The following is a 20,378-nucleotide window of genomic DNA, read 5'->3' on the forward strand; positions in this document are numbered from 1 at the left end:
ACTTTATTTCACTTTCTTAGAAATCATAGGACCAACGGTCTTTTTACACCGTCCCTGATGAAATAGTCTCTTGAATCCAATGGTTCCGATGATGCAACGCACACGATGGCCAGGAATAGGATTATCAGCTTCATTTTGATTAATCCAGTAGAGAAATATGCTGCCTTTTATAACTAAGACTTTGAAATTGATTCGTAACAGTATTTTCTGCCTTAATTGAAATTATCAAGGGATCAACCAGTTTTTACGCTTAAAATTGTTACGTAACACTTGTAAATGAAATCTACGATGAATATCATCTTCAGTTTCCTCTTTTACATTATATAACTTTACTTCATTTTCTTAGAAATCAAAAGACCAACGGTCTATTTATTATTTATTTATTATTTATTTAATTTTTGAATAACCCAGTAGCAAAAAAGGCTGCCTTTTATATCTAAGACTTGAAAATTAATTTGTAGCAGCATTTGCCGCATTAATTGACATTTTTAAGGGATCAACCAAGTTTTTACGCTTAAAATTGTTACGTAACACTTGTAAATGTAATCTACTATGGCAATATCTGTGGCAATATTATGGCAATATCCTTCCATTTATAAGTTTTTTTCTATAAAGGGACTTTTTATAGGACTTCGAAATTATTTTTCGTACATAGGTATTCAAATGTGTATCTTATTTATAAAGTTGTGAAAAAATGGTTTAAAAACTGAATAGCCATAACTATTTGTTATTGGTAAATCTGCATTTAATAAAGGCCCATTTTCAGTTTCCTCTTTTACATCATTGAACTTTATTTCACTTTCTTAGAAATCATAGGACCAACGGTCTTTTTACACCGTCCCTGATGAAATAGTCTCTTGAATCCAATGGTTCCGATGATGCAACGCACACGATGGCCAGGAATAGGATTATCAGCTTCATTTTGATTAACCCAGTAGAAAAAAGGCTGCCTTTTATAACTAAGACTTTGAAATTGATTCGTAACAGCATTTTCTGCCTTAATTGAAATTATCAAGGGATCAACCAGTTTTTACGCTTAAAATTGTTACGTAACACTTGTAAATGAAATCTACGATGAATATCATCTTCAGTTTCCTCTTTTACATTATATAACTTTACTTCATTTTCTTAGAAATCAAAAGACCAACGGTCTATTTATTATTTATTTATTATTTATTTAATGGTGGTAGTAACAAAGTAATAAACTATTACGGTAAGGTATAGATCCTCCTATTTTCCTTCGGGAACCATGGTTTTCTGGTGGCAAACGCCTCAGGTGGCATGGGATTGGCGAAGGCTATGCCTAAGAAAGCTGAGAAGAGGACTGCAACCTTTATTCCGCAAATCATTTGAATTATATAATTTCGCTACTATAAGTGTTTCACCTGACTTTAAAATTTTTAATGTGAGGAACCAATTCGCTATGGCAAAATATGGAAATCTCAAAACACTCCTGACATTATAAAATATAATGTGGTTTTCTCCATCCTAAATTATTAGTTCTGCTCGATTAAAATATAAGTTTATGTTATTTTAGATACTCTAAATCAAAAATGTAAACAAAATAAAAATGTATTATTTATTTTTACTTTTATTTTTGAAAATGTACTCCTCGTTCTTCTTAAATCTTCATAAACATAAATAATTGGAGATACAAAATCCTATGTGGCCTGAATTTTCCTTGGATCACGATTCCAGCTGCTTATGTTGCGAGTGCAATGCAAATACGATTAGGCGAAATGTTAGTTTAATTAGTAAGAATTTCGAATTACATAATTGCAATCAAGATTGCGTGAAGAACTCGTTCCGCAGATCGAGTTGTCCAGTAGTTGCAGATAGACCGCCGAACTGCCGCGCACGCAAACGAGTCTTGTTCCTCAGATCGCTTGGGCTGGCTATATGTTTATGTGTCAGTTGGGTTGGCTTCGTTCCTAGGACTCTAGCTCGGGCAACACTCTGAGATAATTATTTTGATATGACAGGCGGAAATGGCGTTAACAAGTGGCAACGACTGCCACAGCGATGGCCCGGCATTTGTTGCACATTCGGGGAAACGAATGTTATCCGACTTTTGATTGCCACAACGGTTATCTGCAAGGCCAGCCTCCCATTCCCCTTCCGCCCGATGACGGGCCATAAAAAATCAATGAAAAGGCCCGAGCCATCCTCCCCATTTGTCATAAAAGTGATTTACGTCTCATTCGCTGGCGAAACTACAAGTCATTAAATCTGCTTAAGCCCCGCGCACTCAATGTGCCACGGATACGGGTGAAAAGTTCAACGCTCGTGAGTCAGCAGACTCAGAATCGGGAAGGCATAAGCTGCAAACAACAATTATGCGCCAGAGTCGCCAAAAAAAAAATGAAAATAATGGAGGAGCGCGAATTCAGGAGGGAACGAACCGAACATACAACATTATTTATGCGCCAGTTTGGAGGTGCGCCGTCTGCCTGCCCGATTTTGTGTCATTATGGGGCTGTTACTTCTGGCGACTTGGCGCTTTGTGCCGTCTTATAAATATGTATCTGTATCTCTGTCTGCGGCCTTATCTGCCCAACGAGAAACTGCGCATGCGCACGCTCGCCCGCTTCCGTTTTTGGTTTTTTGTTCAGGCCCAATCTTATTTATCTTCCCATAGGGCTTAGTCTGAAAACGGCCGGTCTTATGGCGATAGCCTCTTATATAATTAGCTTGATTTTTGTTTTTCTGCCAACCATGTTCCGCTCTTTGGCCAGCATAAAGAACTCGTCGTGACAGCAGCCAAATTTGCCAGACACTCACCTTTCCCCCGACTCCGATTGTATTTCACCTTTGTCCAAGTCAACAAACTCGCAGCAGACAGTTCCGCCCCCTTGTTGGCTCTTTGTCTGATTCTGGCTCTGCCTCCGGCTGCCCTGCCAGGTATTTAAAGGTGCTGCACTTAAAATCAGTCAATATTTATTTATCAAAACAAAATCGTTCATGCACTTAAGCCTAGCTTGATATATGACATAATTTATTGCTTGCCGTAGTTGCTTAGCTAAATGCAGCTTGGGCTGGTCCTTAAGAGGGTTTTTCTTTATGGGTTTTGAGTTTACAGCTTCAACCGATATGTCTTTAGGTCATATACACTTCCAAATTTATTAACATGAAGAAATTTCAATGGAAAATAATGAAAACGTTATACATTAAGAGCATTTGCATCTGGACCTATTGAAATTCGGATTTAAGATTAATTTGGTCCGTAGGCTTTTCAAAAATCAAATATAAATTCCACTTTTAAGTCTTACAGGGATTATTATATATTATGAGTATATAATACGATTTATTTGGTCCGTGGGCGTTTCAAAAATTCAATTTATCAAATATAAACTCCAGTTTTAGGTCTTAAAAATTACCATTTTGATCCAAGTGGCTGAATAACCGCCACAGAAGTCTCAAAAAAATATTATAAAATGTTTATGACCTTTTTTGTGCTGATATGGTTGATCTTTAAGACATATATAGACCCCCCTGGACCAGCCCATCTGTTATTGTATTCATTGCCGTTTTACAAAAATAGACTTGACCCCTTGCAATTGTTAGACAGTTGCTCGAGTGCTCAGATAGGGTGAGGATGTACTCGGAACTGGAGTTCCGAGTGGAAGCTGGACGGAAGAGGGGAGAGCCCCTGGTGAAAAGATGCAAAATAGAACGCCCGGCACCGCAGTCTTTCGAAGGTGTTTCAGGGATACCCAGTTCCACCGGATTACGAGATGATGTTCTGGTAGAACTGCGGCTTCTTCTGGTGCTCCTTGATGACGTAGAATCCCTTGGGCTTGCCATTGCCCGCGAAGTACTTGTGGAAGCTCTGCTTGCTGACCGCCTGCGCGGGGGCGTAGTAGGTGGGCGACTTGGGCTTCAGGGACTTGCGGTACTTGGCCTTGCCGCCGCCCGCACTGAAGCCCTTCTCGGCGGTCTCGTTTTCCCAGGGCTGGCGCCAGGTGGGCACACTTTGGATGTCCAGCAGCCGGTTTCGGTCCGCCGCCGAGACGTGGGCAAAGTGCGGCTTCTTGGCCAGGGCCTCCTTCAGCACGGGCAGGTTCCAGTGGTAGATGCGACCAGGTCGACCGTTCGAGCTGAAGGGAAACGAGACCTGCAATTGAAAGCGCACTGATTAGACAACATTACCCGTAGACTGCGACTGGCGTCCCATAAATCAGCCGTGTGTGCGCCGGCGACTAAATCGGCAAATCAGGAATACACCACTCCTCAAGCGGCGGAGTGGCTCAAACAAATTGCATTTTTAATTGAAGCTCGGACTTGGTTAATGGCCTGCATATTAATTTCTGGTTCAGGTATCCCCTATACTGGTGTACCATGCCTTGGTCGTGAGAGCGTAATAATTTTCGTGCCATCGTGCCTGTCCGACATCCACTGACATTGACACTTGCTGCATTAATTCAGTGCCCCGGCTCCACAAAGGCCGTGTATTACAGCTCGGAATGCTGTATGGGAGCCCCCTGTCCGGGGCTCTGGACTTCTGGATACCCCGCTGTCTGAGCAGACCCTATTGACTGGCTATTTATAGGTCGGATTGGCAGGGTCCAACATACCCATTTTGGTCATTGGGGGTAACACGCATAAAAATAGCAACTGCAAGTCGCATGTTCCTGGCCTTCTTCGACGTGGTCTACAAAATGGGTAATCCATTTCGCTTCCACATCAGCTTCTCCGCTTCGTTTTGCAATTTGTTTTATGCGCATGCGCGCCGATGTTTATCGCGCGGTCTGGGTCCGAACCTGGCCCCCAGATACAGATACATCTCTTGGGCGAGCGAGAGAGCCAGAGCCAGAGCCAGTCGGAAGACATGGCCAGAAGGGGCATTGTGTGTGTGCCCGTGTCTATGGTGTAACCTAATGGAATCCCGTTTACCTTTTTCCCGTTAGCTTTCAACGCCGACGCCTCGGCAACCGGCGATGTTGCTGCTGGCGAGCTGGATGTTGCCCGTGTGTCCGCCGGTGTTGCTGCTGCTGTTGCTGCCGCTGTCATCTTGGGTGCGTTGCCACCATTGGGGTAACCATTAGCGTTACCTTTGCCAGACGTGTCCACGGAATTCTTCGCGCCGGGTCCTGCATAGTAGTGCATATTTGGCGGCAATTTGATGATGAACATGTGTGAGTCATCGCGCGAGGAGTGGCGTCGTGACTCAACCGCCAGCCGCTTCCGGTTGTGGCTATTGGGCGCCTTTACCTTCATGAATCCCATCTGGCTGCAATGAGGAGGGCGATGGTGTAATGGAGGTTGGTGGGGGCAAATTCTTGGTCATAGTCTCTGGTCTAGCAAACGTTTTCCATGCATATTTCACTAGGTAATTTATGGCCATCGAGGGGGATGAGTTGGACACGGCACTTTAATTAAGCCCAAAATAAGAGGCGTCTACCTGTCCCCCAACCATCCCATCTTAGTGACCAGTGAGAAAAATGCAGCCTTAATCTTCGGGTGCTCAAATTTAAACACCCAAACTCAAAGATGCGTAACGCATGTTGGTTGTGTGAATTAACACATGTCCAGGAATTGCCATTATACATTTTTTCTTAGGCTTTGTAATCTTTTAATAGGACAGGTTAATTACTAAGCTTTATTATGGCTTAATTAAAGTCGCAACTATAAAGCAATGAAAATTTTTTATATGTATTTTATGACTTTTAAATGTTGAATAATAACATTTTAAATTTACCAGCTTACGTTGCGCAAGAAGAATTTTAATAAAACTTTAAAAATTTGTTACTTCTTAATTACTCTCATAAAAATTTATTTATTTATATTAGCAATATTACATAAAAATCTAATCATTTTGATGAGCAATACCTCTAATATTTATGAGTATTATAATAACTAAATAAACGCTTTTAGGATTTTTATAGTATTCTACCAATTTGTTACATATTAGAAAAGAGAATGTGTATCTCCTAAAAATCATAAATCAGATTGGAAATTACATAAATATTTTATGAATATAAATTGCCAGCGCTTAGGAAAGGCCTATAAAATATCACGCTGGACTGAGAGCTTTATTATATCATTTTCCCACAGTGTTTTGACTCACCTGAGCAGCTTCTTGTTGAGGCCATGAGCGCTTCTGGCCAGTTGTTTGGGCTGTTTGATGGCCGTCAGAGGATCCGATCTCGCTCCCGCTGCCGCCACCGTCCGCTTGTCCATCCTCCTGCTCTTGTGCATGTGGGCCACATCCTTGGCCGAAACCGCTCCCGAATTGCCGGCACCCTGGGCCATCGCAATGGAAGCGAGGCACAGGAGGCAGTAGAACCTGCGGGATGGAAACCGCTTTAATGGCCATCGGTTTATGGGCTGGCATAGCTCGTTTTTATGTGCGAAATTCTATAAGGGATTAGGCTGCCTGCGGCTTTTGATTGGACCCCACGGCCAGGGATTCCAGGGTTCAGGCTGCCAGGCCTCCCGGGTTCAGGGTCGTTCTGGCGGCATTCACTTTGACAGGTGAGATGGCCCAAGGTCTTAATTTCGAGCCACTTTCGGGGAGGGGCCATACCCATCATGTAAGGCGACTCCTCAACTTTAAATAGATGTTGCCCCTGCCGCAATGTGAAACTGAAAACCACTGAAAACTACTTGCCGCTGCTCGAGTGTCAAGTTGTAATAAGGAAGAAAGCGGAAAACAAAGCAGATAAAAATGCAAATAGGCACGTACAATTACAGGGTTTTTCCCCCAGGGGCAGGGAAAACGCAGGGGCATTGCTGGGAAACTCAAGAGTCATGGGAGCATTAGAACCGGCTATCAGTATCTCCGGTGGGTGTTGCCATCATCGATACCTTTGGCTTAAAAAGCCACATTATGTGATTATATTGCTGGACTTTCAGCGGGTCTTAAGGTCTCCGACAAGAGATCGATCCCATATCGAGTTTGTCAAGCGAAATGCTATTGACCGACTAAGCTGGACTGCACATACACCCATACCCATATAACCCCTTGGCGGTCTTGCGCTCGTTACAAATTATCATGGAAATTGGCTGGGTTTTATGCAATAAATGTAACCGAAGGCCAGCCAACGTGCCCGGCATTCTGAGCCAAGTCTTAGCCCCAGAGCTCTACGAAAAAAAGGAAGATAATGCATGCAAAAAAATGAAGAAAAAACCTTAGAAGCCGAAGGAACTGCATAAATTTCGAGTGCAAGACAGCAAGGAAACTGTGCCTGCAGGCGGGATTAGAGGCCAGTCGGGAGCAGGAGTCGGGATCTGGGCGCTGGGAGCTGGGAGCTGGGAGCTGGATCTGATGGACGGGAATGGGGGCCAATCGATTTTGTGGATTGCAAATCCATGGGAGCCCAATCGAAAGCGCCCAAATCAACACGTACTTAGCAGTGGCCACCACATGCTGTCTGGAGTTCCTCCCATGCCACGCCATCCCCACGGCCATGGAGACCCCATCCCCATCCCAAGATCCCTGGCGATGCAAGCCAAACAAACACCCCGGGCGGGTAGCTCCTACTCCTTTGTGTCCTCTGTGTCTGCGCTGTGGTTTTTGTGGCCATTTTCATGTTAACTCTGTATTGATAAATTGCAGAATAAGTGAATGCATTTTTTTTTATTATTTTTCGTTGTCCTGGTCCTGAACATATGCGGCATTTTTGAATTATTAATGAATTGCCAGCACAAAGGAGCCCGCAGCCATACAAGATATATGCAATACATATGTGTATCCATAGGATACGCCACATGAGGTTGCGTGTTGGGCTCTCTGAAGACAACGTTTCGAAAAGGGTTTCGTGTGAAATATTAAATTCGGCATAAGGGCAACACACATCAGCACACCTTCGATAATTCTGAACTACTTGTATGGGTGGGTATACATTATTCAGAACCTCACACTGCTAGGGAAATATTGTACAGATACGTTATTGCCAAAATTGTACGTTGTATAATTATTGTGAACAGAAGAGGGAAGCAGTTACAAAATGCGCTTCGATCTGAAGGATTTGCTATTGCTGTCCATGTCCACCGCTCCAAACGGTGTCATACGTCGGCACAAGCGATTCAAGTGCGGGAAAGTGAGGTGAGTGCCGGGTTCAAATAGTTAGGACCACATGTTAATTGGCAAGTGAGCGCCCCAGCTACCTGGTTCACTATGAACTGCAGATGGGAAAGCTGTTGATCCGCCAGGTGAAGCGGACTCGACGCACTTCCTCCTTGAGAAGCAGGCTGCAAAAGCGTCGTCGTCTTGTGCAGCGAATGCTGGAGCGAGGAAGTGGGATGATCTATAGATCATCATCCCGGGAAGATGGATTCACCCAGACCTTCATCGATAACAGCTCGATTGCCGTGGGCACAGAGGTCCGCCTGGAGACCAGTGCCAGCCAAACGGCCCACCAGGAGTGGATCAGCAGCCAGGTGGATACCACCGATCTGATCTGCACAATTTCCAGGGATCAGCAGACCTTCAATCCTGTCCAGCAGCTCTCAAGCATAGCCGTGGGCACAGAGCTGCAACTGGATAGCTCTGCCAGCCAAACGCTGCTCCAGGAATGGATCAGCAGCCAGGTGGACACCTCCGACTTGATTCAGCACATGGCCAGGGAACAGCAGACTTTCAATCCCGGCCAGCAATCCTTGGGATGTCAAACTGAGAAACAGGCAGTGCAAAGCCGCATCACCCAGTCGGATGTCACCGCCAAGAGCAGCTTCACCCAAACCAAGCTGCTCAGTGCCTCCTTGGGCTCCCAAACCGAGCTCCACTGTACCAGTGCCGTTGTGCAGACCGAGATTGACTCCCAGCATATGAATACCCAGACCTACAATGACGAGGAGGAGGTCATCAAGCCCCATCTGCAGGCCCTCTATCTCATCCACGACTCCATTAAGAGCCAGAGCGACCTCATCGAGCACGAAGTTCTCAACTCGGTCAACCATCTGATTGATCTCACCATGCTAGAAGTGAAACAGAGGCTGCTGGTGGCGGATCTGCCCAGGGAGGCGTCACTGGAACCAAGGACTCCTGTCCCGGTGAACCAAATAGGAGATAATCTACAAACGGATAGACTGCCACCCAAGGAGGAGAATAAAAAAGTCTCTTACAGGCCGAACCTCAAGTTCAGGGTAAAAAGGTGAGGGTTATATATTAAGGAAAACTTAGTTCTTTTTAGGAATACTTAAGGGTCCGCCATAAAAAGGCTATACTGTACTGTATGGTTCAAACGTAGTCACATAGTCATAAAACAGATTTCATATAGGAGAACCTTCGAGAAGAGCAGTCTAGAGTGGGTACTTGTAATTTTTCGTATTTTAGTGTAATGAATGGTAGTTCAGATATTTCTAATAACACTTTTAACCATTTTTACATTGTAAGTTGGCCTGACGATAATAAAACAAAATGCACCAGCTGCTTTCACCATTTTCCAGTAGAACCTGAATGCATTTTGTATTTTTTTAACACTTTAAAAAATTGTTGTTCACTTTAAATATTTTATTATTAGGAAATGTAAATCCTTAATGTCTGTAATTTAGATTCATTTTTTAAGCACTTAAAGCCCTTTCAAAATATTATTTTTTTAGGAATGCTTCGATAAATGTAAATTCCATAAGAAAGATCACACTTAGGTCTTAAGAACCTTTGTAAAAAAAGCTAAGTAAGCCAGAAAGTTGAGGGGCCTAGAGAAACCTCTGGACTTCTGTCAGTTTTCTGCAGTGTAGCTTCGCCAGGCAAATAACAATAAAATGTCTCCTCGACGCTGATTTAGCAGCCTCCTAAAAGCCCCGCCCCTCATCCGCAGAGTCAGAGGCAGCAAGGACAAGAGGTTGTCCACCGGTCCCTCGTGGAGCTGCACGATGAAGTGCAGGCGCTGTGGTCTGCACATGCACCGCAGCAGGCACCGGGTGTCCAGCGAGTAGGTGACTCACAGCCCCATCCCCAGCCTCCCCATCTCAACGCCTTCCTCGTTGTTTCCCCCAGAAACCAAGAAACCCAGACCGAAGTGCAGGAAACGCAGGATGCGGTGGTCAGTGTGGAAATGGCCACGCAGACGGAAAAGGAGCGAGGACGCTGGACCCTGAAGCGCAGCTAGGGAGCTGAAATCTGTGGATCCCAGGACCCAGATCCTGGTAACTTACCCCAGCAACCAGGCCGCCGTTCTCGTCCATGTTGTACTCATATTGATGAACTTGTGTTTTTTGTGTGGCACTTTTAGCATGTGGCAAATTGTGACTTAAAGTAAATGCAATCGAATCAGAGTCTCAAAGTTGTGGCGCCAAGCGTTGAAAAACTGCATCTAAAATCGCGTGAATAGTTTTCAGTTAAAGATTCCGGAATTCGCTATACGTTTTTCGGATTCAAGTTCGCAAGTCAGCCGCAGACACGTCCGCACACGATAAAATCTCGCCAAAGACTGAATGAAGCGGGCCGGTCGTCGTCGCCGTTTATGCCACAGAAACAGAACGAAAATGCCGAGTGGCTTCGGGTACTTCAGCTGGGGGCTGCACCACGTAGGTCCAGCTAACCGCATTGACTAACCCTAGTTTAATGGAATCACACTGGTTCCCGGAAAGAAACCTCATCCGAAATCCCATTTGGAATTGTTTTGGAAATTGGTTTGCAAATATGAAAGTATTGAAACGAGCTTCAAAACTACTCTTTTTTGGGATAATCTTGGGTATATTATGTACAATATATAACTTGGTATTGGAATTTTATTTGAAAAACATCTTGAAAATTTTAAATATTTTCTAATTTATCAAAAAAAAACTCCTAACTTTCAAACAGAAAGAAGTATGTGAAAAGTAAAATAAAACTTCCGACATCCCTATTTAAAATATATGATTACTTTTACTATTTTCCTATTTTCTTTGGTTATTTATATTATAAGTATTAAAATGGTATTAATAATATTATAATAAAGAGTATCACCATCTATTGAAATCACTTATTATAAGTATGTAGGCTATAAGAAGCATCTTACCTCTTTTTAAAAAAAATATTTGGTTGCATAATTTTAGCCGCATTTACAGGAGATTTCAAAACTCTTAAATTTTCTGCGGTATTATAGAGTATTAAGCCATCGCATTTGCAGAACCATTCTGGTTTCTTTCTTCTCCGCCTTTGGTTATTCGTGGACTGGCTTCGACTTTGAGTTTAGAGTTCGGCTTTTTGTTTACGTTCCCGTTCCCCAGCCCGCTCCCCGCACCCATATTTACCCATTTTTCCGACGGTATGCAAAAAGCAACAAACAACAATAACAAAAGTCACGCTTAACGACTGTGACGTCGCCGCGACTTGGCCGGGCTCGAGCCGTCCCTCCCATCCCACCAGTCTTCGTATGGACTGTGTCCAGTCTGCAGATCGGGACCGGCTTTTAAGAGCCAGGCCAAATAATAAACATGCAAGTGCCGCATGGCGTGGCATAGAAAAGAATAAAGAGTGGCGGCCGAAAAGTTAAGACCTGGGAGTTGGGGTGTGAATGTGCGGAGACATCTGTGACATCCCGGCAAGCCTGGGAGTAGCCAGCTCCGCTGATTGATTGCCGGGGCACCGTGGTACCGTGGTCCATGGGAAACGCCCCCGTGGCAAAGGGGTTGCAGTTTAATTGAGATTTATTTATGGTATGTACGCGGCCAAAAGACAAAGGAACCCGCTCTGCAAAACCCCACCCAACCCATAGTAATCCCCATCCCCATGCCAATCCCAATCGCAGGTCAGGTTCCCATCAGGAGCCACGTCCATAATAACGAGCAAACAATGCGCTGCGTTCTCGGGATCCCTGGCAATATTTGGACAGTGGGCAATTGAAGAACTCCAATTGTGTGGCTGCTGTTCAGTGGTTGTTATCGATGATGTTGTGTGCTGCCGAGCCACTTCAGCACCGCCGCCGAAAGCCTGGAATGGGACTATCCAACGGTTTGGGTTGGAAATTGGGTGGACGCCGCCTGCTTGTTATTGTCAATTGTTGGCTATGAGTGGCATTGGTTTTGCTTTTGCCTTTGCTCTTTGGGAAGTGGCAGCCTTTGTTTTGGACAAGTTAACAGATTGCAATTGCAACTCCAGGTGGGCTGAGTGTGCGAGTGTGTGTGGGTGACATTCTAACTGTCTGAATCTGGCCTGGAATTCGAGAACTCCCAGTCTCATACCAAGCCATATTCCAAGCCCATCATTGATTTTGGGTTAGGGGCTAAGTGGCATGTTGCGGTCTACTCACAGTTTTGGGCCAAGCTTATTTACAGGTACACAAGAAGAAAGGGGGGTAGTAATACTAAATGTCTACTATTTAGATGGATATTGGATAATTCCAAGGGAAATAAAATTATCCTCGTTAATATTAAAATATTAATCACCTTGCTATTACCAAAAAATTATTTACTTTAGGTTTTGTAACAATGGAATTTCTGATAAAAACGCGAATTCTTGAGTCGGAAGAGAAATATTTCACTTTGAAACGCGAGTTCTATAGTACCCAGGGTATCCCTTGACCTAAATATGATTTTAATGCAAACATTTTCCGAGATACTTCTTTATATTAGTAGTAATTTAGACTTCCGAGTCAAATTTTTTTTCCCTGTAGCAGCAACATCAAAGTAAACGCCCACCCGAGTTCAGCTCGTTAAGCCCAATTAGGCATTCGCAATTTCTGGCTGGTCAGCTCGTTCTATATCAGAGCACAACTTTCACTTTAAATGCGAACAATGGCTACAAATTCGCAGACAGATTCGCAAAAACCGTGCAAAAAGCACAACAAAATGGCGCAGACAAGGGGGCAACAAAAGCAAAATGGCGAGCGCTTCCTTCCGGTCTGCCAACAAACATGATTGAGTGGCCAAAAAGAACATCATACCCGAAACAATCGGGGAAAATGGCATAGAGAAACTTGGATTTTCCTCACTTTTTTCGCCAGCTGGAATCGAAATCCCTGGCCTTTTGGCCGTAAAGTAAACCACCTTCCATAAAGCTGCCATAAAAAGTGTGCTGAGAGGCAATCATTTCCATTTCCCAGAAGTACCTGCTAAGCTATGCCAGGTACTTGCAAATTTCCGCAAGCTGCCGCAAATGATTAATGTCAATAAACGCCGGCCGATGGAGGAGCTGGCTGGGCTGGGATCATTCAAGAAAGTTGCCAGTTCTTCAGTTCTGGCGAGCCGGCCATGTGGGTCGTGAACCTGGAGAATCGAGGACAGCACCGATCCGCGAGCGTCGTGTGGGTGCACAAGTTCAAGTGGTGCGGTGGCTCGGGTGATTCAGGTGGCTCCGGTGGTTCTGCTGGTCAGGTGCCGCGGTGGATAACCTCGATAAGTTGAAAATTGCCGGGCATAGGCATTTATATGAATACACTCGGACAAATGGGTAAGCACTTATGGAAAAGGTTTTTTTAGATTTAAGTTGCTTCTGTTTTAAGTCGAAATCGTTCTGTAAATTTATTTACCATTTATAAGCATCTAGTAAGTTAATAATAAATTCAATAATATATAATAGAAATATATAATTTTTGAGTCGAAATCGTTCTTGAATTTTGTTGTTCCATATATAAATCATCTAAGGATGTGAATATTGAATTCATTTTTTTAAAGAAAGAATATATTATGAGTTTACATCATTTTTGAGTCGGAATCGATCTTGAAGTTTGTTCTCCTATATGTAAATGAGGTTAGGTTTATCTTAAATTAAGAATTTTTTAAAACTAATAAGGGGGATTCTACTTTGTGACTTTGAAAAGTAGCTTATATCATATAACTTATATGGCTACTGACATTTTGTGTTCTTAGTGTTCGTTCTCAGTGTATGTATAGATGCTGCAATTACGGCCGCCATGAGGCAGCAATTTGGTGTGAGCAAAAATCGGCCACGCCTCCCAAGCACGATAATTAGCTGGGCGATCTAATGAGGAATTCGAAAGCGGCAACGCCTGCGCCTTTGGGATGTGACAACTGCTTTTTTCCCTCCATTTTCTAAACGTTTTTTTCCTATTTTTGTTGGCCATGCCAGGCATGTCCAGCAATTTCACCGCTCGTTCAAACGGCGGCGGCATTTGCCTATGGTTTATTTTATTTGCCACGTCACTCCCGCCGCACATGCGCACTTGGCCGTTGCTCAGCGATTGTGAATGCGAATGTGACAGGTGAGCCGGGCCAGGGAAAACCTTTTGGCTTGGGAAACCTGGGCAGCACGCGATCCGCTCCGATTCGAACCTTGCCTAACCGCGTCGGGGCGATCCAAAAGTAATGGAATGCTCAGCTCCAAGGGTCATTGGCGTCATGCATGCAGACTGGCGGCGGAAGGAGTCACTCCCATGTGGCTGCCAGGGCCTCTAATTCAATTACCGGCCGACTGCATTCTGAGTTCTGCATTCTGGATTCCCGTCGGCCCCACACAGCGTCACCAAGAGCAGAGAATCGCATTCGGCTGCAATTTAGCTAACGGCAATTCTGCATTTAAGCCATATTTGGCTGGATCCGGTAAATGCTTTCAGACGCCTTGATTGACAGCCCCAAGAAGTCGTGGAAATTGAGGTGTTGACAGAGTGTCAACCGAAAAGGATCTGGCGGATCCACATTAAACACTGCAGCTTCTCGAAATGCTTTGAGCTTAGGAAACTTTTTAAAATATAATGTTTAAGTGCGTGACTTTCAGCAGTTGTTTAGGCTACTGGATAATTTGGTTTATTGTATATACAATAATATGCAATAGTTATAGCTTGCAGAGAAATATTAAAGTAAGAGGCTTAAAACTAAGCAATTCTACGTGTCTAAGCGAATTTTTTATTTTATCACCAGATGGAGCAGAAGCAATACTAAAAAAAAAACATTTTAGTAAAACCATTGTATTTTATACTTAGTTGCTGAATTGCTAAACAATCCAGGCGGATCCATACATTTTAATAGAAATTGAAAAACTATTGCTTAATGATGTACCTTTAAGTTTTAAAATTAATTAATTCAAAATAATTAAATTTATAATAACAGATTTAATAGTATCTCTTTTTCACTACAAGGTCTAAAATTTCGAATATGCGCGCCACCGAAGTACTAAAATATAAAATACCAAAATAAAATACCAACTTAATTTCCTGCTCGGCCCTTCACGGCGGTGGCTTTATTAAACAGCCGGCCTACGGTCATACTGCAAGCCAATTTGGAAAATTTCAGCGAAAATTCTGAAAAAACAGTGTTTGTGTATTGAAAAGCCTCAGAATTGGTGTGAAAATGACGTCGTTGGACCCGGCGCCGAACAAAACGTGGGAGCTGTCGCTGTACGAGCTGCAGCGCAAGCCGCAGGAGGTGATCACGGACAGCACGGAGATCGCGGTGTCCCCGAGGAGCCTCCACAGCGAGCTGATGTGTCCCATCTGCCTGGACATGCTCAAGAAGACGATGACGACGAAGGAGTGCCTGCACCGCTTCTGCTCCGACTGCATTGTGACAGCCCTGCGATCCGGCAACAAGGAGTGCCCAACGTGCCGCAAGAAGCTCGTCTCCAAGCGCTCCCTGCGCGCCGATCCCAACTTCGACCTGCTCATCTCAAAGATCTACCCCAGTCGCGAAGAGTACGAGGCCATTCAGGAGAAGGTGATGGCCAAATTCAACCAGACGCAGTCGCAGCAGGCGCTGGTTAACTCCATCAACGAGGGCATCAAGCTGCAGTCCCAGAACCGGCCACAAAGATTCCGCACTAAGGGTGGTGGCGGCGGTGGAGGAGGAGGTGGTGGCGGTGGCAACGCCAATGGTGCTCCCAGTGTGGCAGCACCGCCTGCTCCAGGTGCACCCGCTGCTGTTGCCCGCAATGCCTCCAATCAAATGCATGTCCACGACACAGCCTCCAATGATAGCAACAGCAATACCAACAGCATCGATCGCGAGAACCGGGATCCCGGTCACTCGGGCACTTCGGCGGCCTCGGCCATCACCAGCGCCTCGAATGCGGCACCCTCCTCATCGGCCAACTCGGGCGCCAGCACCTCCGCCACCCGGATGCAAGTGGACGACGCCTCCAATCCCCCCTCGATGCGGAGCACTCCGTCGCCGGTGCCCTCCAACTCGAGCAGTTCCAAGCCGAAGCGCGCCATGTCGGTGCTGACCTCGGAGCGGTCTGAGGAGTCCGAGTCGGACTCGCAGATGGACTGCCGCACCGAGGGCGACTCCAACATCGACACCGAGGGCGAGGGCAATGGTGAGCTGGGCATCAACGATGAAATTGAGCTTGTGTTCAAGCCCCATCCCACGGAGATGTCAGCGGATAACCAGCTAATACGTGCACTCAAGGAGAACTGCGTGCGCTACATCAAGACCACGGCCAATGCCACCGTCGATCATCTCAGCAAGTATCTGGCCATGCGGCTGACCCTCGATCTGGGCGCCGATCTGCCGGAGGCCTGTCGCCTGCTCAACTTCTGCATCTACGTCGCTCCACAGCCCCAGCAGCTGGTCATCCTGAATGGCAACCAAACGTTGCATCAGGTCAACGATAAATTCTGGAAGGTAAGTGGCACGCTAGTCTGTATATTGCTAACAACATTCATACTAATCATACTTACTAATTGTCCAGGTAAACAAGCCTATGGAAATGTATTACTCGTGGAAGAAAACCTAAGCAGCACGAAAGGTGTTTAGTATTAGGGCGTTTATTTCTGAACTGGAAATATTTTTAGATCTAGAGCTTAAAACGTATATAAAGCATTCATTATAAAAGAAAATACATTTGATTGTATGTAAGTAAAAGTTGCACACACTTATTGGGATCAAGAACCAAGTGGTTAAATAAGTTGCACATTTGTTTAATATAAGATCGGTTATCTTTTTGAGCAAACCTTGGACGCGAAGGACTTTCTCCACAGAGATGTCTGAGCAGCCGCAAAAACACTAACCTTCTCTGGCTCCTGGCCTTTTTTATTTAATGAAACACTATTATTATTTTTACCTATGTGTTTACCTACCTACATGAATAGGAGGAAGTCATCGCGACTTTAATGCTGCTGCCGACACGATGGAGAACTACCTTTAGGGTATCAGTGATTACTTATCGACCAATATATGAATCAACTTGACTCAGAATTTTCTTTGCAACTGAATTGTTCTTGTTCATTTAAAGCAAATTTAAATATTTTTTATAAGGACTGACAGTTTGATCCTTGAGAAAAAAATGTTATTAGAAAAACCACAATTTCGTTCCCGTTTGGGATCAGGTAGTTTATTTCTCTACTTCTAGTGCGTAACAACATTACAAAGCGTACATTAAAATAACAACTATATCATTAATGTTAAGTAAAAGGTTACCCCCGTCTGTGGGTTCAATAGAATGTGAATGTTTGATGAGCCTGGGCTCTAGCACGTCTCGGAAGGAGGACGGTTTCCGTTTCTTCGTTGTATGACCATAAGTATCTACCAAAAGGATAATTAATCTGGGGGCCCCTAAGGCACTGGGAAGGTTAAAGAGCGGAGCGAGGTTGAGTGCGGTTCTCCAAAGGTAACCAAGTGACAACTTTGGTAGCTGATGCACAGTGAACACATAAAGCATTGATTCACCATACTGCTGACTATATCATTGCGGTACCCGACGCATCTTAGCCGTGATGGCGTCCCTGAAGTCGCGGTAGTCGCTGCTGGCCTCGATCTCGTTGCGACATCTGCCCTGGATGCGATTGAGCCCGCAACTGATGTCCGTCCGATTGGCGCTGAGCATGCGCTTGGACAGATCCTGCTCGAGATCGTAGGGCAGGCCCAGGTCGACCAGTTCGTCGACCTCGTCCTGGGTGAAGGTGCGCTGGCTCTCCGCCAGGAACTCGGCGCACTTCTCGTAGATATCCAGGTACTGCTCGGCCTCCACCTTGTCGCCGTTGCGCCTCGACTCCATGAACCTTCGCAGCAGTTTGGTGGCATCCGCATCCACCAGCGTTTGCTGCACACTGTTGGACAGCAAGTAGATCCTCTTGACTTCGGCCACGGTCATGTCGCTGCAACCGCAGAAGCACTTTATCAGCTGCACGGTTTTGTTCTGGCGACAGGAAATACACATAGAACTGATGATTAAGCCTCTTCCCTTTGCAGTGTTCCAATATCAACCCACCTTGTAGCTGGAGCAGGCCATGGTGAAGGTATTCTATAGTGACTGCTATTTGAGCACTCGCCTGTTCAACGACAGGTGGATCCTTACTTTCTTCGCTTCCGATCCCGCTAAAAATAATTTACCCAAATTTTATGGGTCAACAATATGGAAAGTATGATTGCGCAGAGGTGTTCCGAAAATACAACCTTTCCCAATGCTGAATTATGGTCAGTCTAATGTGCTAGACAACTTGTTTCCCGCGCTATTCAAATTAAACAATTTTTTTATTTTGATCTGTAGTTTATTTTCAAAATACTTCAATTTTGCCCAAAGTAACCAAAATACTTACAGATATACTCTTCTCTTGATGAGTTCTTACCAGCGCTATTCCAAAACTAAGAATGTTGTGATGAACTTGAGCAGGAGCTTTATGCATGTACCCTGGCAAATCAGTCATAATTCTATTTAATCTGTATTTAGTTTCTGTTTTGTGTTTAATTTGTGTGCTGATTCTAAACCACAAAAATTTGATGCTGACTTGTAACAGGATGAGCTCACTAGAAACTAGAAATCAACAACCTTTATCGCTGGTCTCAAATTTTTAACTCAATGAATAAATAAGAATAATGATGATAATAATAACAATGAATAAATGTTCCTCTGATTAGAAATTATCACAAAAATAATGTTTGTTTTAGGATTTCGAAATTCAGATATTAGTGTACAAGTGTACAACTTTGGAATCATATAAAAGCTACTTCCAATTATAAACAATACCACACCCACTCCGTAGAACCGCAGTTAATATTACAATTTAAGAAAAATCTCATACTTTATTTGGGAAATACATAAAATCAAACGCTTTTAAACAATAGTAAAAAGTCTGCGATACGATTGCACCTACAGCTTGGACTTGAGAGACTTCATTAGCTTCTCCAGCTTGAGGGCCTTCTGGAAGTCGCCGCTGATCTTCAGCTTGCCGGTCATGTAGGCGGGAGCCGCCTTCAGCTTGCCGGAGAACATGTCGAAGAAGTTCTTCGAGTTCATGGTCAGCGTGGCGTCGGGAGTGGCAGGCGGTGTGCCGGAGCCGCAGGAGCCGGAACCGTTCTTCAGGTCAAGGAACCAGGTGCCTTGCTCGGCACCGCTGATGTTGAACTGGAAGACGGCCTGCGTCTTCGAGACGATCTCGGGCGAGAGGAGAGATTCGATTTTCTGGAACAGCTGGGGTATCTTTGCGCTTCCGCCAGCCGCAGGAGCGGCAGTAGCTCCTCCGGCCCGAGCTGCATCCTCCGCCGGAGCTCCCTTCTCCTCCACGAAGAAGTCCACCATCAGTTTGTCGGCGTTCTCGCGGATGCAGGCGTAGTCCGTGAGATCTGTGATGCCCACCGACTCCAGCACCTCGTCGTCCACAAAGAACTGACCGGTGGACTGCCTGGGCTCACGGCTCAGGATGGCGTAGGCGGCATCGGCCATGATCTCGGGCTTGCGTGACCACTTGGCGGAATCGGGACCGGTAAGCATTTCGATGGCCGCCGTGTGGATGGCAGTGCGGGGCCACAGGGCGTTAACAGAGATTCCCTGGTCGCGGAACTCCTCGGCCATGCCCAGCACACACATGGACATGCCGTACTTGGCCATGGTGTAGGCCACATGGGGCGCAAACCACTTTGCCTGCATGCTCAGCGGCGGCGAAATGTTGAGGATGTGGGCGTGGTTGCTCTTCTTCAGGTACGGCAGGCACTCCTTGGACACCAGGAAGGTGCCGCGGGTGTTGATGTTGTGCATCAGATCGTAGCGCTTCATGTCCGTGCCCGGGGTGTTGGTCAGCGAGATGGCGCTGGCGTTGTTGACCACAATGTCGATGCCGCCGAACTTGGCCACCGCCGCCTCCACGGCGCCGCGCACCTGTTGCTCATCGCGCACGTCCACCACACAGGGATAGGCCTTGCCGCCGGCCTTCTCGATCTCCGCCGCCGCCGAGTAGATGGTACCCGGCAGCTTGGGATGCGGCTCCGCCGTCTTGGCGGCCACCACAATGTTGGCTCCATCGCGGGCCGCCTTCAGGGCAATCTCCTTGCCGATTCCTCGCGAGGCACCCGTGATGAACAGGGTCCGTCCTGCCAGTTTGCCCGTGTTGATCATCCTGTCCAAAGTTTAAAGACCGCTTGCCGTGAGCTCTTGATTCCCACTGTTGACGGTGATAGTGCTGGAAATCAGAGATCCAAGAGAAAGTCCAAAGTGCAGATTCAACCGAGTTGATACACAACAAGGTGGCGGTGGGAGAGCGGCATCTGCTCTCCCGGTGGGGTCTGGCTCCCGCTAGCGATGAGCGCGTGACAGTCACGCACGAACGCGATATTAGGTCAGCAAA

At 45.5% G+C, this 20,378-nt stretch overlaps 5 protein-coding genes across 6 annotated transcripts; 2 read left to right on the top strand and 3 right to left on the bottom strand.

Annotated features, from left to right (window-relative positions):
- Window positions 1-2,922: 2,922 nt before the first annotated feature.
- On the bottom strand, window positions 2,923-10,361 carry LOC108024863 (uncharacterized). The gene is made up of 4 exons (XM_017095005.3): window positions 10,099-10,361; window positions 6,068-6,286; window positions 4,894-5,230; window positions 2,923-4,114 (listed from the first exon to the last, which is right to left on the bottom strand). The coding sequence occupies exons 1-4, from the start codon at window positions 10,176-10,178 to the stop codon at window positions 3,728-3,730; spliced, it is 1,023 nt and encodes a 340-aa protein (XP_016950494.1). The 5' UTR covers window positions 10,179-10,361; the 3' UTR covers window positions 2,923-3,727.
- LOC108024861 (uncharacterized) lies at window positions 7,828-10,218 on the top strand. 2 transcript variants are annotated; one of them, XM_017095002.3, is made up of 4 exons: window positions 7,830-8,047; window positions 8,106-9,095; window positions 9,762-9,875; window positions 9,941-10,218. In XM_017095002.3, exons 1-4 carry the CDS (start codon window positions 7,950-7,952, stop codon window positions 10,050-10,052), a joined length of 1,314 nt encoding a protein of 437 aa, XP_016950491.1. In that variant the 5' UTR covers window positions 7,830-7,949; the 3' UTR covers window positions 10,053-10,218. The 2 variants fall into 2 exon arrangements, with proteins under 2 accessions (XP_016950493.1, XP_016950491.1); XM_017095004.3 differs by lacking the exon at window positions 9,762-9,875 and having other exon boundaries at window positions 7,828-8,047.
- Window positions 10,362-15,063: 4,702 nt separating the features above from the next.
- On the top strand, window positions 15,064-16,683 carry LOC108024869 (E3 ubiquitin-protein ligase RING1). The gene is made up of 2 exons (XM_017095013.2): window positions 15,064-16,443; window positions 16,511-16,683. Exons 1-2 carry the CDS (start codon window positions 15,172-15,174, stop codon window positions 16,553-16,555), a joined length of 1,317 nt encoding a protein of 438 aa, XP_016950502.1. The 5' UTR covers window positions 15,064-15,171; the 3' UTR covers window positions 16,556-16,683.
- Window positions 16,684-17,125: 442 nt separating this feature from the next.
- Window positions 17,126-18,203, bottom strand: LOC108024381 (uncharacterized). Its single transcript, XM_017094285.3, has 2 exons — window positions 18,029-18,203; window positions 17,126-17,956 (listed from the first exon to the last, which is right to left on the bottom strand). The coding sequence occupies exons 1-2, from the start codon at window positions 18,047-18,049 to the stop codon at window positions 17,504-17,506; spliced, it is 474 nt and encodes a 157-aa protein (XP_016949774.1). The 5' UTR covers window positions 18,050-18,203; the 3' UTR covers window positions 17,126-17,503.
- A 611-nt stretch (window positions 18,204-18,814) lies between these two features.
- LOC108024853 (hydroxysteroid dehydrogenase-like protein 2) lies at window positions 18,815-20,293 on the bottom strand. Its single transcript, XM_017094995.3, has one exon. The coding sequence runs from the start codon at window positions 20,147-20,149 to the stop codon at window positions 18,908-18,910; it is 1,242 nt and encodes a 413-aa protein (XP_016950484.1). The 5' UTR covers window positions 20,150-20,293; the 3' UTR covers window positions 18,815-18,907.
- Between the last annotated feature and the right edge of the window lie 85 nt (window positions 20,294-20,378).

The sequence above is a fragment of the Drosophila biarmipes genome, chromosome 3R (assembly GCF_025231255.1).
Source record: "Drosophila biarmipes strain raj3 chromosome 3R, RU_DBia_V1.1, whole genome shotgun sequence".
NCBI lineage: Eukaryota > Metazoa > Arthropoda > Insecta > Diptera > Drosophilidae > Drosophila > Drosophila biarmipes.

Coding starts and splice junctions, on each gene's coding strand:
- LOC108024861 (XM_017095002.3), top strand. CDS start 7,950: ATGCGCTTCGATCTGAAGGATTTGCTATTGCTGTCCATGTCCACCGCT. Junction 9,096..9,761: donor CTCAAGTTCAGGGTAAAAAG/GTGAGGGTTATA, acceptor CCTCATCCGCAG/AGTCAGAGGCAGCAAGGACA. Junction 9,876..9,940: donor AGGCACCGGGTGTCCAGCGA/GTAGGTGACTCA, acceptor TGTTTCCCCCAG/AAACCAAGAAACCCAGACCG.
- LOC108024863 (XM_017095005.3), bottom strand. CDS start 10,178: ATGCTAAAAGTGCCACACAAAAAACACAAGTTCATCAATATGAGTACA. Junction 6,287..10,098: donor ACGGCGGCCTGGTTGCTGGG/GTAAGTTACCAG, acceptor TCCATCCCGCAG/GTTCTACTGCCTCCTGTGCC. Junction 4,115..4,893: donor TGAAAGCTAACGGGAAAAAG/GTAAACGGGATT, acceptor TTTCAATTGCAG/GTCTCGTTTCCCTTCAGCTC.
- LOC108024869 (XM_017095013.2), top strand. CDS start 15,172: ATGACGTCGTTGGACCCGGCGCCGAACAAAACGTGGGAGCTGTCGCTG. Junction 16,444..16,510: donor TCAACGATAAATTCTGGAAG/GTAAGTGGCACG, acceptor CTAATTGTCCAG/GTAAACAAGCCTATGGAAAT.
- LOC108024381 (XM_017094285.3), bottom strand. CDS start 18,049: ATGGCCTGCTCCAGCTACAAG. Junction 17,957..18,028: donor TGGCCTGCTCCAGCTACAAG/GTGGGTTGATAT, acceptor TCCTGTCGCCAG/AACAAAACCGTGCAGCTGAT.
- LOC108024853 (XM_017094995.3), bottom strand. CDS start 20,149: ATGATCAACACGGGCAAACTGGCAGGACGGACCCTGTTCATCACGGGT.